We start from the raw sequence: 19,927 nt of genomic DNA, 5'->3' as shown, positions 1-19,927 counted from the left end.
AAACTGCTGAACAGCAAATGTGATATCCCTGTTGAAATATTAAAAGGAAAGCAATTAAGATCGGACAAGTGGACTTATTCTCCTGATGAGTGGTTTGCCTCAACACAGTCGTCAAAAAAGTGAGAATCGATTGTAGTTGAAAAAGAGTAGAAATTTAATAAAAATGCTAAAAACGCCACATTTTAAATGCATAAATAATGCATTAACTTTCTAGTTGAAAGTGAATGCACAAAGCAGCGAAACACTTTGACAAGCATCTTAAATCATTTTTTCCATTATGCTGCTTCGGCCATGAGTCACGAGGAGCTTTGGCAGGAATGTTGTTGCACAGTAGTTGGTTGCTGTTGCAATTAAAAACTTGCCATGGTCAACTTCGTAATTAATTTCAAAAGTTTGCTTTGCCATGCTCTTTATGGCAACTGCAACACAAATCGTACTTGAAACTGTAATTCAATAAACGCATAATACAAGAAGCAACAACAGCAAACACTAGTTGAGTGGCAAAGCGAAAAAGCAGAAAGCAAAATGCTTTTAATAATGTGCAGCAAGCACAAAATATGAGCAAAGCATAACAAATTAATGAATTTATAAAGATCGCAAGTGGGGAGCACAGTTGGCCATACGCACATAAAGTCGGGCCAGTAAATGCCAACATACAAGTATAAGTAGTATACGAGTATGTTGTACGCATGTGTCTGCCACACATCAGCGGGAAATGCAAAAACAAAAGCTATGCCAATCACACATACACTTCTACACAGCAGATACTATATGTGTACGAGTATACACACATAGATACATATGTATAGAGCCACAGAGGGAAATCAGCAGGGAGTTGGGAATGTTTGCAAATTGCCGGCCGCTGGCCAAAAGTTCGAGCAGTCATTTTTATTTCATTTATTTTCTTTTGTGCAGAATAAATTTCTCAGTACTCGACAGACCTCGACATGTCCTGCAGTGCCTATGTGGCTAGTTCGATATAAGCAACTTTATGTGTGTGTGTGTGTATGTGCGCATGAATGTGTGTGTGTGTGTGCCTATTTATATGCAAACACTAAGCGGCATAAGTTATTTGAGAAACAACTCTAAAGTCTTACCACGATATCCGAGTTTGAAAGTACTCGAAAAATGGGTAGAGTATTCATCGTTAGTCTAGCAAGCTTAGTCAGATGTTTGAATATTATCGCGATTAGATTTTAGATTTTAGCAATAGGATGAGAAAACAAAGTTTAATTTGTTTGTCAACTCGAGCATACTGGAATGTAAACATTAGAACAAAGTGTTCTTGTAAGACATAGTTAAGGATTTATTTAAACAAATTTGGAGTTCAATATTTAATAATTTTTTTATTTATTTCTTTGAAGCAACTCTTGCATTGGATCAATCAATCATTTATATATAAAATATACTTTCAAAACAGTAATGTGTTTTATGATTTGATTATGAAAACACTTGTTTAGGTAGCTTTTTAAATTGTACATTCTAAATATGCATTTTTTGTTTGGTTTCCGTTATAATACTTATGCCATTTAGTGTGCAGAGACGTTTTTGTGCCCGTAAGTTAAAAAAAAAAGTAATTGCATTCACACAAAACAGGGCGTGGAATCAACATTTTTTCCGAGCCGCATGAAAAAGTATCCAAGTGGTTTGTTAACTTCAATACCCGCTGTGGATTTAAGCGTAATACCCAGCTCCATGTTAATGGTAATGTACAAGCCAACAAACCAACAAACAAAGGAGAATGTATACGAACTATAAACATACATATGTAATTGCTTGCAGGCATGCCATATGCACATATCTATACACTCAGTAGGACTAGATTGCATGCTAAAACTATTTATTCTACTATTCCTTTCAATGCACATGCGATTTTCTATTTACTTTTATACAGAAATGAGAAATGAAATTTGTGGTTCTTAGAAATACTTTTCAATTTGTAGCTTAATTTTACAATACCATTGATGGCAGATATAGTTTGATGACTTTATTGTTGTATTAAGCAATAATAATATTTTACTAAAAGCGATCGATTCTTGGCTTGATGACAAATAAAATATCATTAGCTCTATTAGTCCCAGCATTCGGTTCATATATATAAACTCATAGAGCAATGGCGCTATTTTTATAAAATTCAAGTAGAACGTGCTCAGCTTCTTTTCGATTCGTAAGATTTTGACATTTTCTATAACAAGGGTACTACCATTCTACTGATTGTAACTTCCCTCCTTTCAGCCCAAAACTTATGTGAGTTTAAACAAAGATGTTTTTTATTAATCCAATAAATATTCAATTTGAATTTGTTTGAGCAATTTTTTGTTGTGAAACAATTTGTTGTCAGTATAATAATGCAAAATTAATGCCATTTATGGTAGTTGCTTGTGAAGTCCTACTGGGTGTACAGTGGTGTCTCTGTGTTTTGTGTCTTTGTGTGTGTTTGCCTGTGGCATTTGTATGCATGCGCCCGAAAATATGCAGCATTAAGCACACAAACACAAACACGAACACAAACACAAACACGAACCGTAGTGGCCGAGAAGAGTGCATGGCATGTGTGGAGACTCGAATGGACTTTTTGCACTGCTGACTGCTCCCGGTGCTGTTTGTGCATCGGTTTGGTATTGCTTCCATTCTCTTTTTTTTGTTCTTTTTCCAGCACCAACCAACCAACCAACCAACCAAGCGACCGACCGACCGACCAACCCACTAGGGTATTAAGTTATTTCGTTGAATTTAAACCTTCACTTGCGTCATTTGACTTTTGGCTCCACTTGTTTTTATGGGCACGCTCGTTTTGTGCTTTGCATGCTTAGTTGAGTTTAGTTAAAAATTTTGTGCACTCTCTTACTAAAAACAAAAATTCACTTAACTTTTGGTAATGCGCATCAGTTTTTTCTGCTTTCTACTTTTAAGCTAGCATCGCTTCTGAAGCTAAGCAAAAAAAACGTGTACATTAAACGTATCCTAGAAAATGATGGCAGATTATTTTTCTTGGGTTTTGATTTTGTTTTCATTTTACTCCAACGCTTTGTTGTTCGACTAAATACAAGTTGACAAAAAAATAACAATAGCAGCTGCTGCTATTCCCCATTCCCATGTGCGAGCAAAAGCAACAATTTGTTTTGTGGGTGGGGCGGGACTGAAAATGTTTTACTCCTGTGCTGTGCTTTCTTAAAAAAAGCAACAACATAAAATAGAACAAACAAACAAGCGGGCGAACGAAAGAACGTTCGAAGCAAATGAGAGCATTGAAGGCACAGTGTGCCAAGCTTTAAATGCCAAATTATTAGGATCTGGTAATAGAGTGGAATTAAAAAGACCAAATAATAATGATATCCATGAGAGACCTGCCCGTAACTTAAACTTAAACTAAGTTATAAGTTAACTAAAACTTAATTAAAACTAAGTTAGTTATAGTTATACGCAAAAATCTAAGCAGAAAGTCTATTGCTTGCTTGCAAGAGCCCATTAAGGTAGGAAGGGAGCAGGAATTACAACATTACAACAATCCCAGGAAATTAGTATAATCCGAAAGCTGTTTTAGTTTTTGAATCGAATGACCCCCATTTCTATGAATTTACAATTGCGGATTTTACTTTTATATTCTTTAAACAGCATTTTTAAGCCTTGCCACCTAGCCAGCCATTATTTTTTTAAATGTATTTACGAAAATTATTATTTATTTTTATTCATTATCAAAATGACATTAGATATATAGATTATAAGTTTTAGAACTACTGCATTTCTTAATCAACAATTCATCTGACATATATTTCTCTTACACTTTTAATATTATTTAATTATATGGCTAATTGATAAATTGGTAGTTAGGAAAAAGTGTAATTCAATTTAAATTTGAGCTAAGCGACTATGGAACCACTTCAATCCTGACCCGTACAAGCGCTACTTGAACAAACAACCTAATAGTCAGACAAACATAGTACTTGTAGATGCATTTCTTATTTAATTTTAAATGTTAACTTTAGATGCAGCAACTAAGGTTGCTACACTGTGCTGTGCACTGTGCTTACATAAATACTGGCATTGCCATGCCGGGGCAAAACATTTCCTGTTGCCTGCCCCAACTTTATTTATTTATTTATTTATTGTATAAAATGTGCCATCTTCCAGCTCTTTTGAGCTAGACATTTATTTCTTTTGCGCAAAAGTTTTCGCCACACATTTTCGTTGGCATTATTTTTATTTGTGCCATGAAACGATTTATCGATGTGTGAGGCGGAAGAAATATTTATACGATATAAAACGAATGCACGTAATTTGGTGCTGTTGCTGGCCACATTTGTCATTGTTGATTTTGCAGCAACAACTTTATATGCACACACACACATACACACACATAAACACATATACATACATTCACGCATTTATAGGAAACATAAAAAGAATGCGCACAAAGCGCCTCACATAAAAAATGTGCGCGAAATTGCGCGTAAGTAATTTTTATTGTGACGTGTGGAGAGCAGAAAGATAAAAAAAAAGAAACGGAACAAGACAAAAGATGGTACTAGATCTAGAACGAGGCAACCAGATGGAAAGAAAGCGACTGGCAAAATGAAACAAAGCCCTTTCAAAATTGTACAACGTTGATTTTCTGGCAAGCGTAATATACCGATGAACATTATATCTTCATAGACATGCGTATTAGAGATCTGCAGGCACAACTGGAGCTCACAAGTGCTGTAAAATGCAATAAATATGGAGAATAAAAGACAGTTTGTGCGTCGGCCACTGACCAACCAAAATTATACTTATTCTTACTTTAATGAAAGCAGTCTTGCACTCTAAGACGATTTTGACGATTCTGTGGAAATGAAATTTCTTGGCCACCAATACAATCGAGTTTGCTAATCTCTGCAAATTTGTTAATTCCGGCTTTAATAGAATCAGTGCAGGTCTCTCATGCGCACATAAGGCACTACATAGAAACGACCTTAGATATATGAGCATGTAGCGTGCAGGAGAGTTTGCCGGGCTTGTTCACTCAGCTGCAAAGTTGAGTAGTTTTTGCATTTTGTATTAAAACTAGCGGGCGAGCGAGCATTCGATATACATACAAGCGATTTTCGAAAGCTTGATGGTGTGGAAGTGCCCGCCAACAATGCATGCATCAATAAAAACAACAACAACAATCATTATATATATCGTACATATACTATTGGGTAGGAGCTCTGGAAGCAGGCTTTGTGCGAAAAACTGCAGCAGCAGTTTTGAATACACAATGCATTTCCCCTCCCGCCATTTTTGTTTTTCCAATTTATTTCCTTTCACTGCCACTCAGTGGAAAATCCCGTTTGTGCATTGCCAGTTTCTCGCAATCAATTAAAACGATATTTTTTTTCTGACATTTCCATTTTTTAATACTCGTACATATTAATATGCCCAAAGCGAGGCTTATATGCATGTTTAAGTAAATTTGTTTGTTTATAAAAGCTTACATGCATGGCAAAGCACTTCAAAAAGCATGATGGGTGTTTATTTATTTTTTGCATATTTTTGATTTTATTTTTACAGAGTTTTGCTTTGCTTTTAGGTGGTTAGTTAAATTTCATGGATGGCATGAAATTGGTTTTATATTTGATTTTTATTTGCTTTTATTGTACAAGCCCGTATTTACTTTAGCCTTCAATTGCCAATTCACACACAGCATGTGGTACGGTAAAAATTGCTATGTAAGGAAATTTTGTAAAAAAATAAAACTAAAGCTGACTTACTTGTTTGTTAATTTTGAAAGGTGGAAGAAGCAAAGACGTTGCTTTTTAATGATACAATAATGCTATATATATTAAGTAACGTGGTCGGGAAACAATTTTTAAAAGCTGTATTAAACACCAATTTTTTAGGAAAGTAATCCGTAATAGAAAAGTATAATTAATGGGTACAGGTGGGTCGATATGTTAGTCGGGTGTGTAAATTAATAAGAGTCTCTATATTTGCGCTGTTATAAATTGTTGGACTATATATGAAATAATAAAAAGCCTATTCTATAGCGTGTGAGTGTTTTTATTCCTTCGCAATCAACTCTATTAATAAATATTTGCAGCGCTATTTAATAATAACATTATTTGTCAGACTATTATTTATATATTCTTAGCTGTCTCTATTCTGGCCTGTTTTCTTCGTCTATTCTGCCTTTATTATCCTCGTTATGTAAGAGAAAATAAGCTGCACTCATTTTATTCTTCCACTTGGCTGAAGCCAAGTATTCATTAAACATTTTCTACTGTTTCAGTGTGCATATAATGGCGGTAATAAAGTGAAAAATATTTAAATAATGTACATTCTAACGCACATGCTGCAATGCAGCTAATTTGAACTTGATAACGATTTTAGAATTCAGACTTAATAGTAATGAAAAATAAATAGAAAATGTAATTGACCAGATTAAAGGAAAGCCAAATATTTATATAAATCTGCAACAGAGTGATCTAATTTGTCGATTTAAATAGGGCATGTGGAGAGTTTTGAGTAGCTTTAAGAGGAAAGATAAATATTGACTGAAAATAGCTTTTAGGCAAGCAATTTTAATAAATAAAAAAAAACATTATTTAAACTGCTAGAGATAGTACGAAATTGTCTTTTGATTTACATATATTGGAAATTAAAGTGTGTCGTCAGATTTTAATAAATAAAAATAAGAAATTATTTAAACTGCTAGAGATAGTAAGATATTGTGTTTTGTTTTACATATATTGGAAATGAAATTGTGTCGTCAGATCGCGTGTAAATATAAATTGTTACTCCCTATTACTTGTTACTATTACTTGTTACTCCTTATTAGCATTTGTGTATGAACTGCATGTGAAAATAGCCGAATGATATATTGAGACTTATTTAAGCATGTCCTGGCATGTTTTTTCAAATAAACAGTACTTGGAGTTACTTACCAACAACCTCTCAATTTTTATTTCGTCTCGCTAACAGGATCAAGAGGGTCGCAAGGTAATACCCGAGGAGACAGAATTAAACGCATCCAAAAGTACAGTTGCGGGTAGTGTCGAGGAGACAGCAACGGAAGCAAGGCCAGCCACGCCCACACAGGCCCAGTCCCAAACAAATGGCAACGGAAAGGGACTGCATGCCGATAAGGCGCATGACGATGACAAAACCGATGCAACTTGATAGCTGCATTTGGGTGCACGGCGGCGTATGAGTGATATTACAGAAAACACAAATGAAATTAAACCAAAAGCAGAAGGACGTTTGAAATCAATTAGCAATCAAGCCTATATGTTTTTTGTGTGTGGTTAACTCAAATACAAAATTATTGTTAGTTATATGTGTATTATGTTACATAAATTATGCAAATTAATAAACAATTGTTGAATAAATATAAACAAAATAAATAATAAACACAACCAAGAAGATTTTAATTCTTAAATCAAATGCAAGCTAAAGAACTTGTTTATGTTTTATAAATAAATTAAGCAAAATTAATTAAAATTATTTTATGCTTTATTAATCGATTGTTATTCGATAACAAAATTACAAGACCTTGCTAAAGTAGTACAACAGCTATGTAAGCTTTAATGATGTTTTAATTTTTAATATTCGAAAAGTTGTTTTATAAATACGACTGCTATTCAGTCGAAAAAAAAAGGGAGACAATGCACCAATCTCTTCGAAACAAATCTACAAATTCCACAGATATCATAACAGATGCTCATTTCTTGAGCTTCGTTATATGAATTTGATAATATTTAAGCATAACGTACTCGACTACCTAATATACTCACCTTGGCAATTCAACGAACTTCTAGAATTTTGCTGCAAAAACTTAGTTCATTGTTGGATTTTAAACAAAGCCAAGTTTTCTATGAAATGCAGGCTTATAAACAAGAGTAAAAGAACAAGTTTGGAATTTTGCATGTTTGTTTTTATTCATTTTGCATTTTTGCTTAAAACTACATTGGTTTCTCATTTGATTTTTGTGTTTGTTTGTGTTGTTGCGAGCGCAATTAGCTTTGTTTTTGTTACATCATATATTTTTTGTTTCGTTTTTTTCATGCACCTCTGTTAGAAATGTATTTGCTTTGCTTTCATACAGCTCTGCCACTGTTTTTCTTTCATTTTATTTAGCTTGCCATTCTTTTTTTTCATTTGATTTAAATGTCATCCATTACTTAATACATCATTTTAATTACAAACTTATTTCCATTCAATGCACATTTATTATTTATGGAATTGCTGCCAAGCTTATTCTTTTTATAGATTCAATTTTTGTAATTTTTGTTAATATTATTGAGTGCAACATTTTTCCATTTGCATTGCCATTAGCATATCAGCCAACAATATGCTTAATGTAGTTGTCAGAATGCCCACACACACACACATAAACATACACACACTCTTTGTTCAGATGCATTATGCAAATTTGAAAAGATATTTTCTACCCATTAATTTCTGACCACATTTTAACAACAAAGTTATTAACTTTAGTGCCACATTTTAATTTATGCTAATTAATGTTGAATGGAAAATAATGCGAGCATATCGATGAAAATACAATATATATTCGTTTTTTTGAGAGCTTATTTAATTAGAAATGAATGTTGCATCATTTGACAGTAAACCTGACTGTTTTGATAATTTAATTTATAGTTCGGCCATAAATTGCACGCGAATGCAAACAATATTAATTTATTAGTTGATAAACATAATTAATTAGCTTTAGTGATTTAAATGTGGAATGCATAGATGTGTCTAATTTTGATTTGACTTGCTAAGTATATAAGCGTGTATGATTTTGATTAAAAATAATAAAGAGGAAATTAATTTAATATTTGAATTCAGATGCCAATCGTGCAAAATATATAAATTCGTATTTAAGTTGAAGTTTGCTGTTTAATTTTGTACGATAGTGCCTCTAAGTGTGTAAAGTATAATACACTTCAATAGACATAAGCAATCTTCTTTTTGAAATCATGCTGGCTCTGTCTGTCTAGATTTAATCCAGATTTTACAGATATAATTTAATTTCCGTTTAAGAATGAACATGAAGGTCTATTAACACCAATTTATTTTTGTGGAAAGCAGTTGTAATGATTCCCACAATCAGATTTGATCAATGAGTGTGCTATTGATAGGAAATTGTGTTTATCAAAATATAAAAAAATCCTAGCTTAATCGTATGTCGAAAAGCAGGCTCAACTTAACCGTACTGAGAAATTCATAAAAGGGAAGCAAACTGTGGTAAATGAAATGAAATAATAGAGTTCAGTTTTGATTATATTTTCATTCATATAGTGCCCTTTTTATATCTTTGGCGAACTTAAAGTGTTTAACTTAAGCTTAAAGCAACAAGCAAATGTGCATAAATTGCATTAATTAGGTGTAAGCGGTACTCGCACTAAAATCCATCTCATTGATAGCAGAAACAGTCTCAATGCATGCTCGTGTGTGTGTGTGTGTGCGTGTGTGTGCGTGTGTGTGAGTGTTTGTGTATTATCTAATTAAACAATAACAATGCAAGAGTTGCATAATTATTATCAACAGCCAATTTAAATTGTAATCGAAACTTGGGTGTACGAATTTGTATGTGTGCGTGTGAGTGTGTGTGTGTGTGTGTGCTTAGCAAATAAACTTTAGGTAAATAGAATTACTCGTAAGCCTATTACGCAATAAATATGTTTTAGTCATAAATATAATAGCGCAGTTGTAAGTAGTTATGATAATCATTAAGTTTATTTTACCCACACTTCAGTTTTAATTTTTGTTTACGCATTAGTTATTATCAATACATATACTCGTACGAGTATGTACTATATCTGCCGACTCGCCTAATTCTCAATATTTGAAATATTGTAGCAAAAAATCATTATAATTACACATCCGCTCAAGTTACTCGTGCAAAAGTCGCTCGCGCGTAAATTTTACTAACCAGCCCCCATCTCCTCGGCCACCAGCTCTTTCTCACTGTATCAATGGAGAGTGCTGCGAGTTCTCCGCAAAGTCCACAGTATAGTACATGTCGTTCTCCAGATTCATGGCCAAGTGTCGCTGGAAGGGGCGCTCGTGCAATTGGCCACCCAGCGTGGTCTGTGTCTGGGAACTGCTGCCGTTCGGCTGAGAGGGCAGATGACGCGTCGACTGGGAGGGGGCGGCGGCGGAGGAGCGTTGGGTGGTTCCGGTGGCAGCGCCAGCAGCAGCACCGCCTACAAGACCTTTGCCACTTAGCCAATGCTTATTTAGTTTTCCTTGCATTTTCGGTCGACGATTGAAGCCCAAAATGGGGATGAATGATGTGGAACGTGTGGAGAATTTGCGATACGTCTGATTGACCTTGCAGTGACAAATGGTGACCTGGTTTGCAAAAGAAAGACATTGTTGCAAGCACAATCGGGGAGAAAGTCGGGGGAGAAGAGAGTGAAATAAAGTGGGTTAGTCGTTGTAGTGTTGTTGTAGATGTTGCCGATAAAACAGATATCAACAATGCAGTCCCTCGAAACTTAATCAAGCACTTCAAAGTGTGTGTGTATTTTATTAAAGGGGGCTACCGTTCGTTGATTGTAGACGTTTATTCAACTTAAAGCGAACTTTAAAAGTAAATACAGCTACTCTACGAAATACACTAAAGAGTACATGAGTGTTACATAGGATAGGGATATTTTTCATTTATTTAAACCACTCTTCTATAAGAGTATGCCCAGAAGTAGGCAAAGGCTGCCTGTTCTCAGTATATACATATACTCGTTTATTTAAAAAGCACTAAAAGTAATAGTGTAAATACAATTTTTCATTCAGTCACTGACCAGGCACTGTATTTACCGGACAGTTGTTTGTGTCATGCACACAAATTTTATAAGAATTTTAATTAAGACCGAGCGTTTGAAGCTACAGAGGCCCATCTATATACACTTCCTCATTAGTAAGTTGTGGTGCTGTCCGGTTAGGCTATATTTGTTTTTCTTTTCTAACAAGGGTGCTCTCTTGTGCTCAGAATTGGCCCCACTAGTGCAGTCTAAGCGCACTGCTCGAAAAGCTCCGCACCGGCGCATTCATAATGCTGGATCAGGAGACAGTACACCGCCGTGCCTTTAATTCGACAGTCGCCGTGTTTCGCTTCACTGACCTCTTGCAATAATAATAATGGCTTATTAATTCTCGTCGTATGACAAGCCAAGTTTTTGTAAAGAAAGTTGAGGTGTGGAGCTGCATTTTTATAGTAGTGAAATAATTTTTTTTTGCTCTGCTTATAGTTTTTTTTTTTTCATATAAAAATGAGTGAATATATGCCGAAGCATGGACAGCAAAAAATGCACCAACAAAAATAAAAGAGAAAAAATATACAGTAACTTGCTTTGTCGCCGCCCGCCCGTCTCTCTCTCTCTCTCTCTCGTAAAGTGCTTTTTTTTTCAGCTGGCAGCCCACAGACGAAAGATCTTCAGCTGTAAGTACTCTTTACTCTCATTGCTTTTATTACTCCGCCTCTCTGAGAGAGCTTTTAATATAACGGCAAACGCATTCATGTATTATTATTACAAATATATATACTTGCTGTCTAACTTAAATAACAAAAAAGGAAAATAACTTGAAATTGAATTTAAAAATTTCCTTTATAAAAATAATTGTGCTGACATTATTATTTTGCCTATTGATATATTTCTTTCTTTCAAACCCTTTTTAATTAAATTTCAATTGCCTAGAGTAGGCAATTGTATTGACACTAATATTATTATTCTTCGCCACATAATTTTGATTTGCAATTACTGTTTTATTTGCTTTTACTCATTTGTGGCAGGTTGTCATTGAATGGAATAACAATTTCATTGTCATCAAATACTTTGTAAAAATTTAGGTATATTCTATGCACGGGCCCCCAGACTAGCCATCAAATTATACAGTTTTTTAAATGCGCTCAATTATTTTCTCATTAATTTCTGCATTATTTTGCAAATTGCGTTCTAATTGCTCTCTATTTGTGTGCCGTAGACTAAGAGTCAACTGGAATTCTCTTCAATTTCATCTTCATCTCCTGTTGAAATGGAATTCTATAAATGTTCCGTAGAATTGAAGCCTCTGTATGTGTGGCAGGAATTGCTTCGTGTTCCATTTTCAGCCTAAATTTGCATATGCTTTAACTTTGATCGCTCGATTGAACTTCGGGGAAGGCAACAACTTTTCGTAATGAATATGCAATTCCATTTCGTGCACTTTGCATAACCACAGTTTACAATTTCCTTGTTGGCCGGCATGCATAAAGTCTAGACCATGTTGCCTTTTGCCATTTACAGCAGGCGAATGCAAATTGTGGCTGTCAACCCTGTCAGCCCTACTCGTACCTCTCGTAACACTCGTACTACCCATTTGTCTGCCTCACCGCAGCCCACCAGAACTTACCACAACGGCAACGATGAAAATGGCGGCCGCAAGCACGCCGGCAGCAAAATATGCATTATGCAATTCAATGGGACTCTTAAGCACAACCGATGAACCAAAAGTTTTGTCATTAAAATTTCTGGCGTTCGCATCGTCGACGATAAATTCACTTGAGCTTACGACGGTCTCGACCACAAACTCATCTGTAAGTAGAAGCGAAGCGCAAAATTATAGCATAGTGTCGGGCGCTGTACATAGGTAGATAACGGGTCGCCAGTGGGCAAAAATATTTAGCAATTTGGCTTAGGAAAGTTAATGAGCTACCACAACAGGCTGGCACTTTACAGTGGGATAATTAAGCAATTAGCGTGATATAAACTGAAGGTAAGCATTGAGTAATATTAAGCTAGACATAACGTTAAAGTATCTTTCGGGTGTTCATAAATGTGTTTGCTTGTATTTTAAATAACAAAACATTGCTTTTATTATTCCCTCAATTCTCAATATTTGTATCACGCCTTAGCAATTGCTTCTCTTTGGAGAGAAAGTGCCTAAGAAATGAAAAATGGCAGAAAGTGATGAACTAATTATGCAATTAATGCAATCAATAACATAATTTCAAGGAACTTCTTACTTTTTAATAAATAATATATAAATATATAAAAAAAAAGTTGCCTTTCTCATGCATGGCAAATGCTTTTAAATAGAAATTTGAGTATTAATATTTAAATTTCCATAGAATTGCTTCAAATGAGTTCATTAGAAAATTAAAAATACTTTCTCATCTGAGTCGTTAAAGTTACTACTCCAATTAATATCAAAATTGTACGTATTTTGTAATATCTTGGATACAGGATATGTGTAATTCTATTTAGTGGAATTGCATACCTAAATTTTCATTTATTTTATGATATATTTGCATCGACTATTTAGGCAAATAAAACGTACATATTATGGGTATTTTTAATATTATTTAAATATTGTTAATTCCAAAACTAAGCCACTGTGCAGTTGTACACCGATTGTGGGGCTGTGATAGGCAGAGAGTTGAGGAAAAAATGTAAAAACTTACCCTCACACATTGTGCCCGTGTAGCCGGGACGACAGGCGCAGTAGAAGGAGTCGCCACTGGACCAACAAGTGCCACCATGGGTGCACGGATTCACGTTGCACTGCTGAAAATACTGAAAGTTATCGTGTTAATGTTGCCTCTGCACATACATTGACTAACACTAACAATTATTTATGGTCCAATGGGTGTGTCAGTGTGTGTGTGTGGGTGGTTGGGTGAATGGAATTTTAAATATTAGCGCGCACATAATGGTGAGCCGTAGTGAAATGTAATTAATTTGCTGGTGGTTGGCAGTCCAGACAAGTTAAGGACAAACACGGAGCAGCAGCTAGAGCGGCAGTAATAACCATCGCAGCCACCGATGCCACATTTCGTAAGCAGCTACGTGCCCCCCCTCCACCCCACCACCACTCCCTCTCTATCTCTCTCTGTCGGCTTGTGGCTCTGGCAATTCCATAGTTCAAAGACAGAAGACGACTACACGGCCGCCATTAAAGTCGATGGTGGCGTCAACTTTGCCGCCATCTCTGCCATTTTCCTGACGCTGTGATGGCCCTGATGGCGGTTTGGCGTCATGTCCATGTCCATCATTGTGCAAGGCTTTAATTATGGCGCCCTGACGCTTAATTAATGCAAATTTTGTCAAGTTTTATTCTGGCGCAAATTAACAAGTCATTGAGCCTTTATTAAATTCTAAAGTGAGTTAGTTCTGTGACTAACAAGTGGTGAGCGGTTAACGGAGCCTGCCTGCCTGCTTGCGTGCCTGTCTGCCTGTCTGTCTGCCTGCCTGCTGTTTGTCCGTGAGTTGGGGCTGCCTGCGCCCACTACTTGTAGTTGGTAGTCTTGTCGGTGTCGGCGAACAAGAAGAGGCTGGCTAACTTAATTTGTACGCCGAGTTGGGCCAACGTGCCCTGAATAACATTAACATAAATGGAGTGGGCACTTCAATTTGAGAAATTGGAACAGGATTTTTTTGCGAAAACAGTCTGACATTGTTTATGGCCAACTTAAGAGCCTCTGATGCGTTGAAATGTTGGACATAATGTAAGAAAGGGGGCAGTTCATCATTAAATTGAGGCAGGCGAGAAAGGGGATAATGGGCTGCATTTGAGTTTGGCATCATTAAGGGCTGTTATGTGACGTGACAGTTACTCCAAATCAGAACATCAACTGACAGCCCACCATAAAGGAACTGTCAATCTATCTGCTTATTATGCTCAACTCTCAAGTGGGAAAATGAAGTTGAGTTTCATTGAAATGTTCTCAACTGGTCGTTCTATCAAAGAAAATCAAAAAACTTGTTAAGAAAAGCATTTATGTTGGCTGCTGCTAACCATAATTTATTCTCTTATTTAACAGCCAAGATATGCAATAGATATTATGCCAAATAATATTTAACTTGAAAGCCTTGAAAACAAACACCTGTCTACTTCCATATTCAGAAACAAAACCACAACTATCCATTTCACTTCAGTTTTCCCAACCAACTAATCCAGCTCGAAACAAGGCAGCACCATTTTAATTTCAATTTAAAGGCACTTAATATCCCCCTGATGCGGCCATATGCTGGCAATTCATTACGTCCAGCTTCTATCAAATTGATTGCATCTTGTTATTACAATCTAAAGTCGTAAATCAGCTTAGAACAGCAGCCGCAACAACAAAACCACAATCACAATCACAACCAAAAACAATATCGAATTTTACAAACAATGCGCCAATGAAATTGTTCACAACAATTACGACACTTTTCTGGCTGCACTTCAGCCTGGCCAATAGCAATTGCTTTTGTTGTTGTTGTTGTTGTGTGTTCTTGTGTGTTTTGTTGTTTTTGTTGGGTTTGTTGGGTTTGTTGGGTTTGCTATGCATGCAAGTGCCCCAAACAGCTTCTAGTTACATAAATCATGACTTACCGTTCGTGGCATTTGATTACAATCCGGTCCATTGCGACCTCCCGGGCACTCGCAGCTGAAATCATTTCCATGATCAATACAACGGTGTCCCTCGGGGCAGGGTTTGTTGGCGCAGAAATCAACCTACAAAGCCAAAAAAAAAAAAAAACAAACTCAGTGAAAGTGGAGCGAGAAGGGCTATGAAGGCTAGCGCGATGCCGATGCCGACGCCGACGCCGACGCCAACGCTGATGCCAATGCTGATGCCAAACTTCATTACGTATTCAAAAATTTATTCGCGGAACATACGTAACTGGTATAGAGATATATACATATGTAGTATATGCATGAATGTACCGTAAAACCTACAATCGAATGGTCAAACTGATTGTGGGATATAAAGAATTGAGTGTCGTAATTCATTCATGGAGTTACATTAAGAAATCGATTTTTGGAAAGCGGAACTTTTTATACTTTTTGCACCTTTAGATGACAAAAAACATTTCTTACAGTATATTTGAACATTTTGGACTTTATTTTAGAAGCTTCAGATCAGAGTTTCTCTTTAAATTTCAGTCTTAGCACAAGTTCAAAAATAAAATTATTTTCTGGAAAGCCATAAACAGTTTCGCATTTCAGTGGCCTTTGAAATACAGTTTATAACAACTTCTTATTATTCAACAAATGAGCAAACAAGTATTACTTCCAAATCGTCCTAGACACATTTAACAAATCAGCGCTTTCAGTAACTGTATTATTAAAATCGCAACTCTTAGAGATAACTAATACATTCAAGTCATCGCAATGGATCGTTCAACACGCAAGCGCGCCTTGGCATGGGAGTTTCTGGATCAGGGTCCAGTGAAACGTCGCTGCTGCAATATCTCCAGTGGTCGCTCGGAAGACCACTTTGAGTCTTTAGGTGTAAAGGACTTGCCAGCAGGACAATTGGCAGCCAAGTTGTGCCATGAAATGAAGAGATTAAGTGATGGCGAAGAAATGCCAATACACCACACATCTGGCGCTCTGAAATGTGTTGAAGACCCGATACCAGATGCTGTAGCGCAGCCACATTTTCCTCAGAATGCCAAGCCAGAAAATGCTTTATTCAGTATTAATCAGGTGGAACTTATATGCAAAGGCATTTTACAGGAATTTGAGGATCAATTGCACGAAAGCTATCAGTCGGTGCTCCAGAAGAAACTAGCCGAGCAACACGATGCCTTTGTTCGATTCACATATGAACAGATAAGGCGTCGTTTCAAGCATACCCCCAGCTACTTGTCGTAGGACGTGTGATAAAAAGGAAAAAGGAACTTTGTCCTTACACAATAAATGCCAACAATTTAATATGAGGAAAAGAACAACGCTTACAATTGAAGCTGGAAGATAACAGCTATATTGTATATTGTATATATATATATTTTTTTTAAATAAAGGAACTGTTTTAATTGTTGATTGTGCTATATAGATTTTAGTAATTAATTTACCTACTTTTATATAGACTTGAATTTATATTGAAGTAACACTATTATGGACGAATAATCTTATTGATTTTTTTCTTGTTTTGCTGTCTTAAATTTTCCTTCAAAATGCGGCCTTTCTCTGCAGAAAAGTTCCAAAACCATGTTTATAGATATTTAAATATGTAAATATGAAATAATATGTTTCCCATTCTATATAAAATGTCTTTTGCATGAATAGGTATTTGATAGAGCTAGAGATATTCCCTTCTCATCAGTTTCGCTTTCTCTTTTCTCTTCGTCTATTGCCAAATTATTTCGAAATGTAGAGTAGTAGTTTGGCTTTCTATGGTATTTAATAAGGCTTCACTGTACATATTTACGCAAACATATGTATGTATGCAGGGAGGTGGTGCATTGCGTCAGTCAGCATGGACATGACAGACGGACATTGGCAAGAGGAAAATTAAATCAATACCGATTTCATTTGCTTTGCCAGCTGCCATTGTTGGCGTTGGCGCCTGCCAATTTTTCTTTTTTGTTTTTCATTTTTCTGTTTTTTGTTTTTTGTTTTGTTGGTGATGTTGTTCTTCACTGCTCTGCTCCTCATCCCTGCTGCTGCCCGTTACTCACCTTTATTTGGCAACGGTTGCCTGTGTAGCCTTTGGTACAGCGACACTCGTAGTTCCCGATGTGATCGATGCATTCGCCGCCATTTTGACATGGATTCGATTCGCATTCATTATACTCGAAGTTGCAGAGCTCGCCGGCGAAACCTGCGAAGAGATGAGAAAATGAAAAATCCGGTTTCAAGTTGCTGTGCTTGCTGTTGTTGTTGCTGTTTGTGTTCGCAGGTAGACGTCGCAGTGTAGCACGTAATGTAAATGTAAAAAATAAATGAAATGGAAATTTCAATGTGAAAAGGTTTCCGCTGACTAGCTGCGACACTCAGGCAATGAAGGCACTTCCGCCAGCCCGTTCCGTTCTCTCCCCTCTCGCCGCTCTTGTTCATTGTGATTGAGTGCGATTTATGCAAATTGTGTTTGTGCCAATGAAATAATTTATGAGCTTCAATGCAGATTCTGACGCTAGATTTTGATTATGGCTGAAATTGAACGCCAAATGGTAATATACTCGTATGATTCGGTATAAGGGCAGAGCATCTTAATGCGGTTAATATGTTTTTACGGCGCATGTTTACGATGTGCATAAGCATTATCTGAACGCAGCATATAATGCTTAATTCTCGATGTGTGGCATATATTAAAATGCTTTGGAATTCGATAAATATAACACGTCAAGTGTTAAGAGCAATTTCTCTTAAATAAATTAAATTATTGAATATGTAGTTACTTTTGTCGGGAAAATTTAAAATGTTAAAACGAAACTCCACATACTTGTTAATATATAGTATAGTGCTCCTTAAGCTACTTTCAAAGGAAAATATTGAGAACAAAATACGTGTAAAGGACTGCGAACGTGCTTACGAGCAGGCATTGCCAGCTTGTTACTTAATGTTGCGCTAAAGAGTATGGAATGTAATATTTAAAATACAATTCAATTGACAATTTCTGCGTGTCAAAAATGTAAAAGGAGATTAAACATTGACAGATGTTGGTTCCGACTTTATTTAAAAACTGAATTAAGACTCAAAGAAGTACCAAAATAAAACAATTCTGACAAATTATGCTTTATAAGAAGCCTTATTATTCATCCTTTTTACACTTAATAATAGTACATATGTATTGTGAAAGTTTTTAAAATGGTTTATATTATAAATTCTATATATAATATTCTATATAATGTTACTAAGGAGCATATTGTGGAGAAATTGCGAATGAGGAACTAAATATGAAGATCAGAGCGAGCTCCTTAGAAGTTTAAGAAATAGTTCGCAATTTTAACCAAAAGCCCGAGTTTTGTCAATAAATAATAAAGATAAATATAATACATTTATTAAAAAAGCCATTGCAATTTACATTAGTTTTGTGCCTAGGGATAAGCTTATTTATTGCAAGAAAGAGCAAATAAATATATATGTATACATAGTTTTATTCTTTCATCCGTTTGTATTAAAAGCTACTTTACTCAACGCAAGTGCACTTTGAATTGAAATCACATTAAGGCTCCCGGAGTAGCCAGCTTTGACATAAGTTTGTTTCAATAAAAGATTTTGTCTCTTTGTCCCAATGCCCGAACACTGAAAAATGTGCAAGTAATTGGCGAAGCTGTGTTAAAGTAACTCCCATGTGCTTGGCTTTTTACAAACCCAACTGTCTGTCAGTCCGCCCCTACACCGCAGCAGCTGCACGTCACTTCTATTCAAGTCCACTCACCTGGCTGACAGAAGCACCGGAAACCATCCTCCTGGTCCACACAAATTCCATGCACACATGGCGATGACTCGCACTCGTTCAGACTGTGTTGACACAATGGACCCGTGTAGCCGGGCGTGCAATCGCAGCTGCAAGATGTGATGTGGTAATAACAATACAATGCGGCAAAAGTCAACATTTATGAGCATTGTTGCAAACACACACACACAGACACACACATACCCTTATTTATGCCCGGGGGTGGACTGGGAGACTCAGACAACATGGCAAACAATGGCGAACGTCGCGTGGTAATTGAATAATGTCGCAGGCTGCTGTTTGCACAGCTCGCCAGTGAGACCAAACGATGTTAGCGCCAGTGCTGCCCCTTTGGCCAAACAGAAAAGGCCAAATACAGGTACATAGGTAGAAAATTTTATTTCAAAATTGAATTCTCACTTTTCTACAATTCAAATATTCAACTTCCTCATGCTAATGTGGATTTTTAATTTGTCTTTGAAGCAACGTTTTTCATTTGATTACAAAATTGTTTTTAAAAAGAATCCATATATTCTAGCTAGTATGGTTAATATATCAGTACTAAGAAGGCATCACCCTCCAAATAATAATACTACTTGTATTTGAGCAATAAAGTCACTTTGAAAATTATTAGATCATCCATTATTTGTCCAATATTATCTTTTAGAGTGTTAATCATTTTTGATGCGTGTAAAGTTAAGGTTCTTTACGGAATTAGATTAAACATTATGTGATAATGAATAAAAGCAATGCAGCAGCAATTCATGATTCTTATTTGAAGGTTTCATATTCCAATAAAAAAGAATGCTT

At 36.0% G+C, this 19,927-nt stretch overlaps 3 protein-coding genes across 5 annotated transcripts in view; 2 read left to right on the top strand and 1 right to left on the bottom strand.

Moving 5' to 3' along the window:
• The window catches only part of LOC115631057, a 39,436-nt gene extending 32,066 nt beyond the window's left edge, over nt 1-7,370 (top strand). For 2 of the 3 annotated variants that reach the window (XM_030527694.1, XM_030527693.1), the window contains 2 exons: nt 1,597-1,704; nt 6,943-7,370. In XM_030527694.1, coding sequence (XP_030383554.1) covers nt 1,597-1,704; nt 6,943-7,140 — 306 coding nt within the window. In that variant the 3' untranslated portion in view covers nt 7,141-7,370. The remainder of the gene's footprint in view (nt 1-1,596; nt 1,705-6,942) is intronic. The other variant, XM_030527695.1, reaches the window with a different exon arrangement.
• Nucleotides 7,371-7,898: 528 nt separating this feature from the next.
• The window catches only part of LOC115631633 (mucin-5AC), a 33,466-nt gene continuing 21,437 nt past the window's right edge, over nt 7,899-19,927 (bottom strand). The window contains exons 7-12 of the mRNA XM_030528442.1: nt 19,100-19,227; nt 17,397-17,539; nt 15,322-15,444; nt 13,409-13,520; nt 12,358-12,539; nt 7,899-10,320 (exon numbers count right to left, since the gene is read on the bottom strand). Coding sequence (XP_030384302.1) covers nt 9,931-10,320; nt 12,358-12,539; nt 13,409-13,520; nt 15,322-15,444; nt 17,397-17,539; nt 19,100-19,227 — 1,078 coding nt within the window. The 3' untranslated portion in view covers nt 7,899-9,930. The remainder of the gene's footprint in view (nt 10,321-12,357; nt 12,540-13,408; nt 13,521-15,321; nt 15,445-17,396; nt 17,540-19,099; nt 19,228-19,927) is intronic.
• LOC115631634 (akirin-like) lies at nt 16,081-16,737 on the top strand. Its single transcript, XM_030528443.1, has one exon. It carries the CDS (start codon nt 16,105-16,107, stop codon nt 16,588-16,590), a length of 486 nt encoding a protein of 161 aa, XP_030384303.1. The 5' UTR covers nt 16,081-16,104; the 3' UTR covers nt 16,591-16,737.

The sequence above is a fragment of the Scaptodrosophila lebanonensis genome, unplaced genomic scaffold (assembly GCF_003285725.1).
Source record: "Scaptodrosophila lebanonensis strain 11010-0011.00,11010-0021.00 unplaced genomic scaffold, SlebRS2 tig00001412-arrow-pilon, whole genome shotgun sequence".
In the NCBI taxonomy this organism is placed as follows: Eukaryota; Metazoa; Arthropoda; class Insecta; order Diptera; family Drosophilidae; genus Scaptodrosophila; species Scaptodrosophila lebanonensis.
This window is presented reverse-complemented; position numbering and strand designations above follow the sequence as displayed.

Coding starts and splice junctions, on each gene's coding strand:
- LOC115631634 (XM_030528443.1), top strand. CDS start 16,105: ATGGATCGTTCAACACGCAAGCGCGCCTTGGCATGGGAGTTTCTGGAT.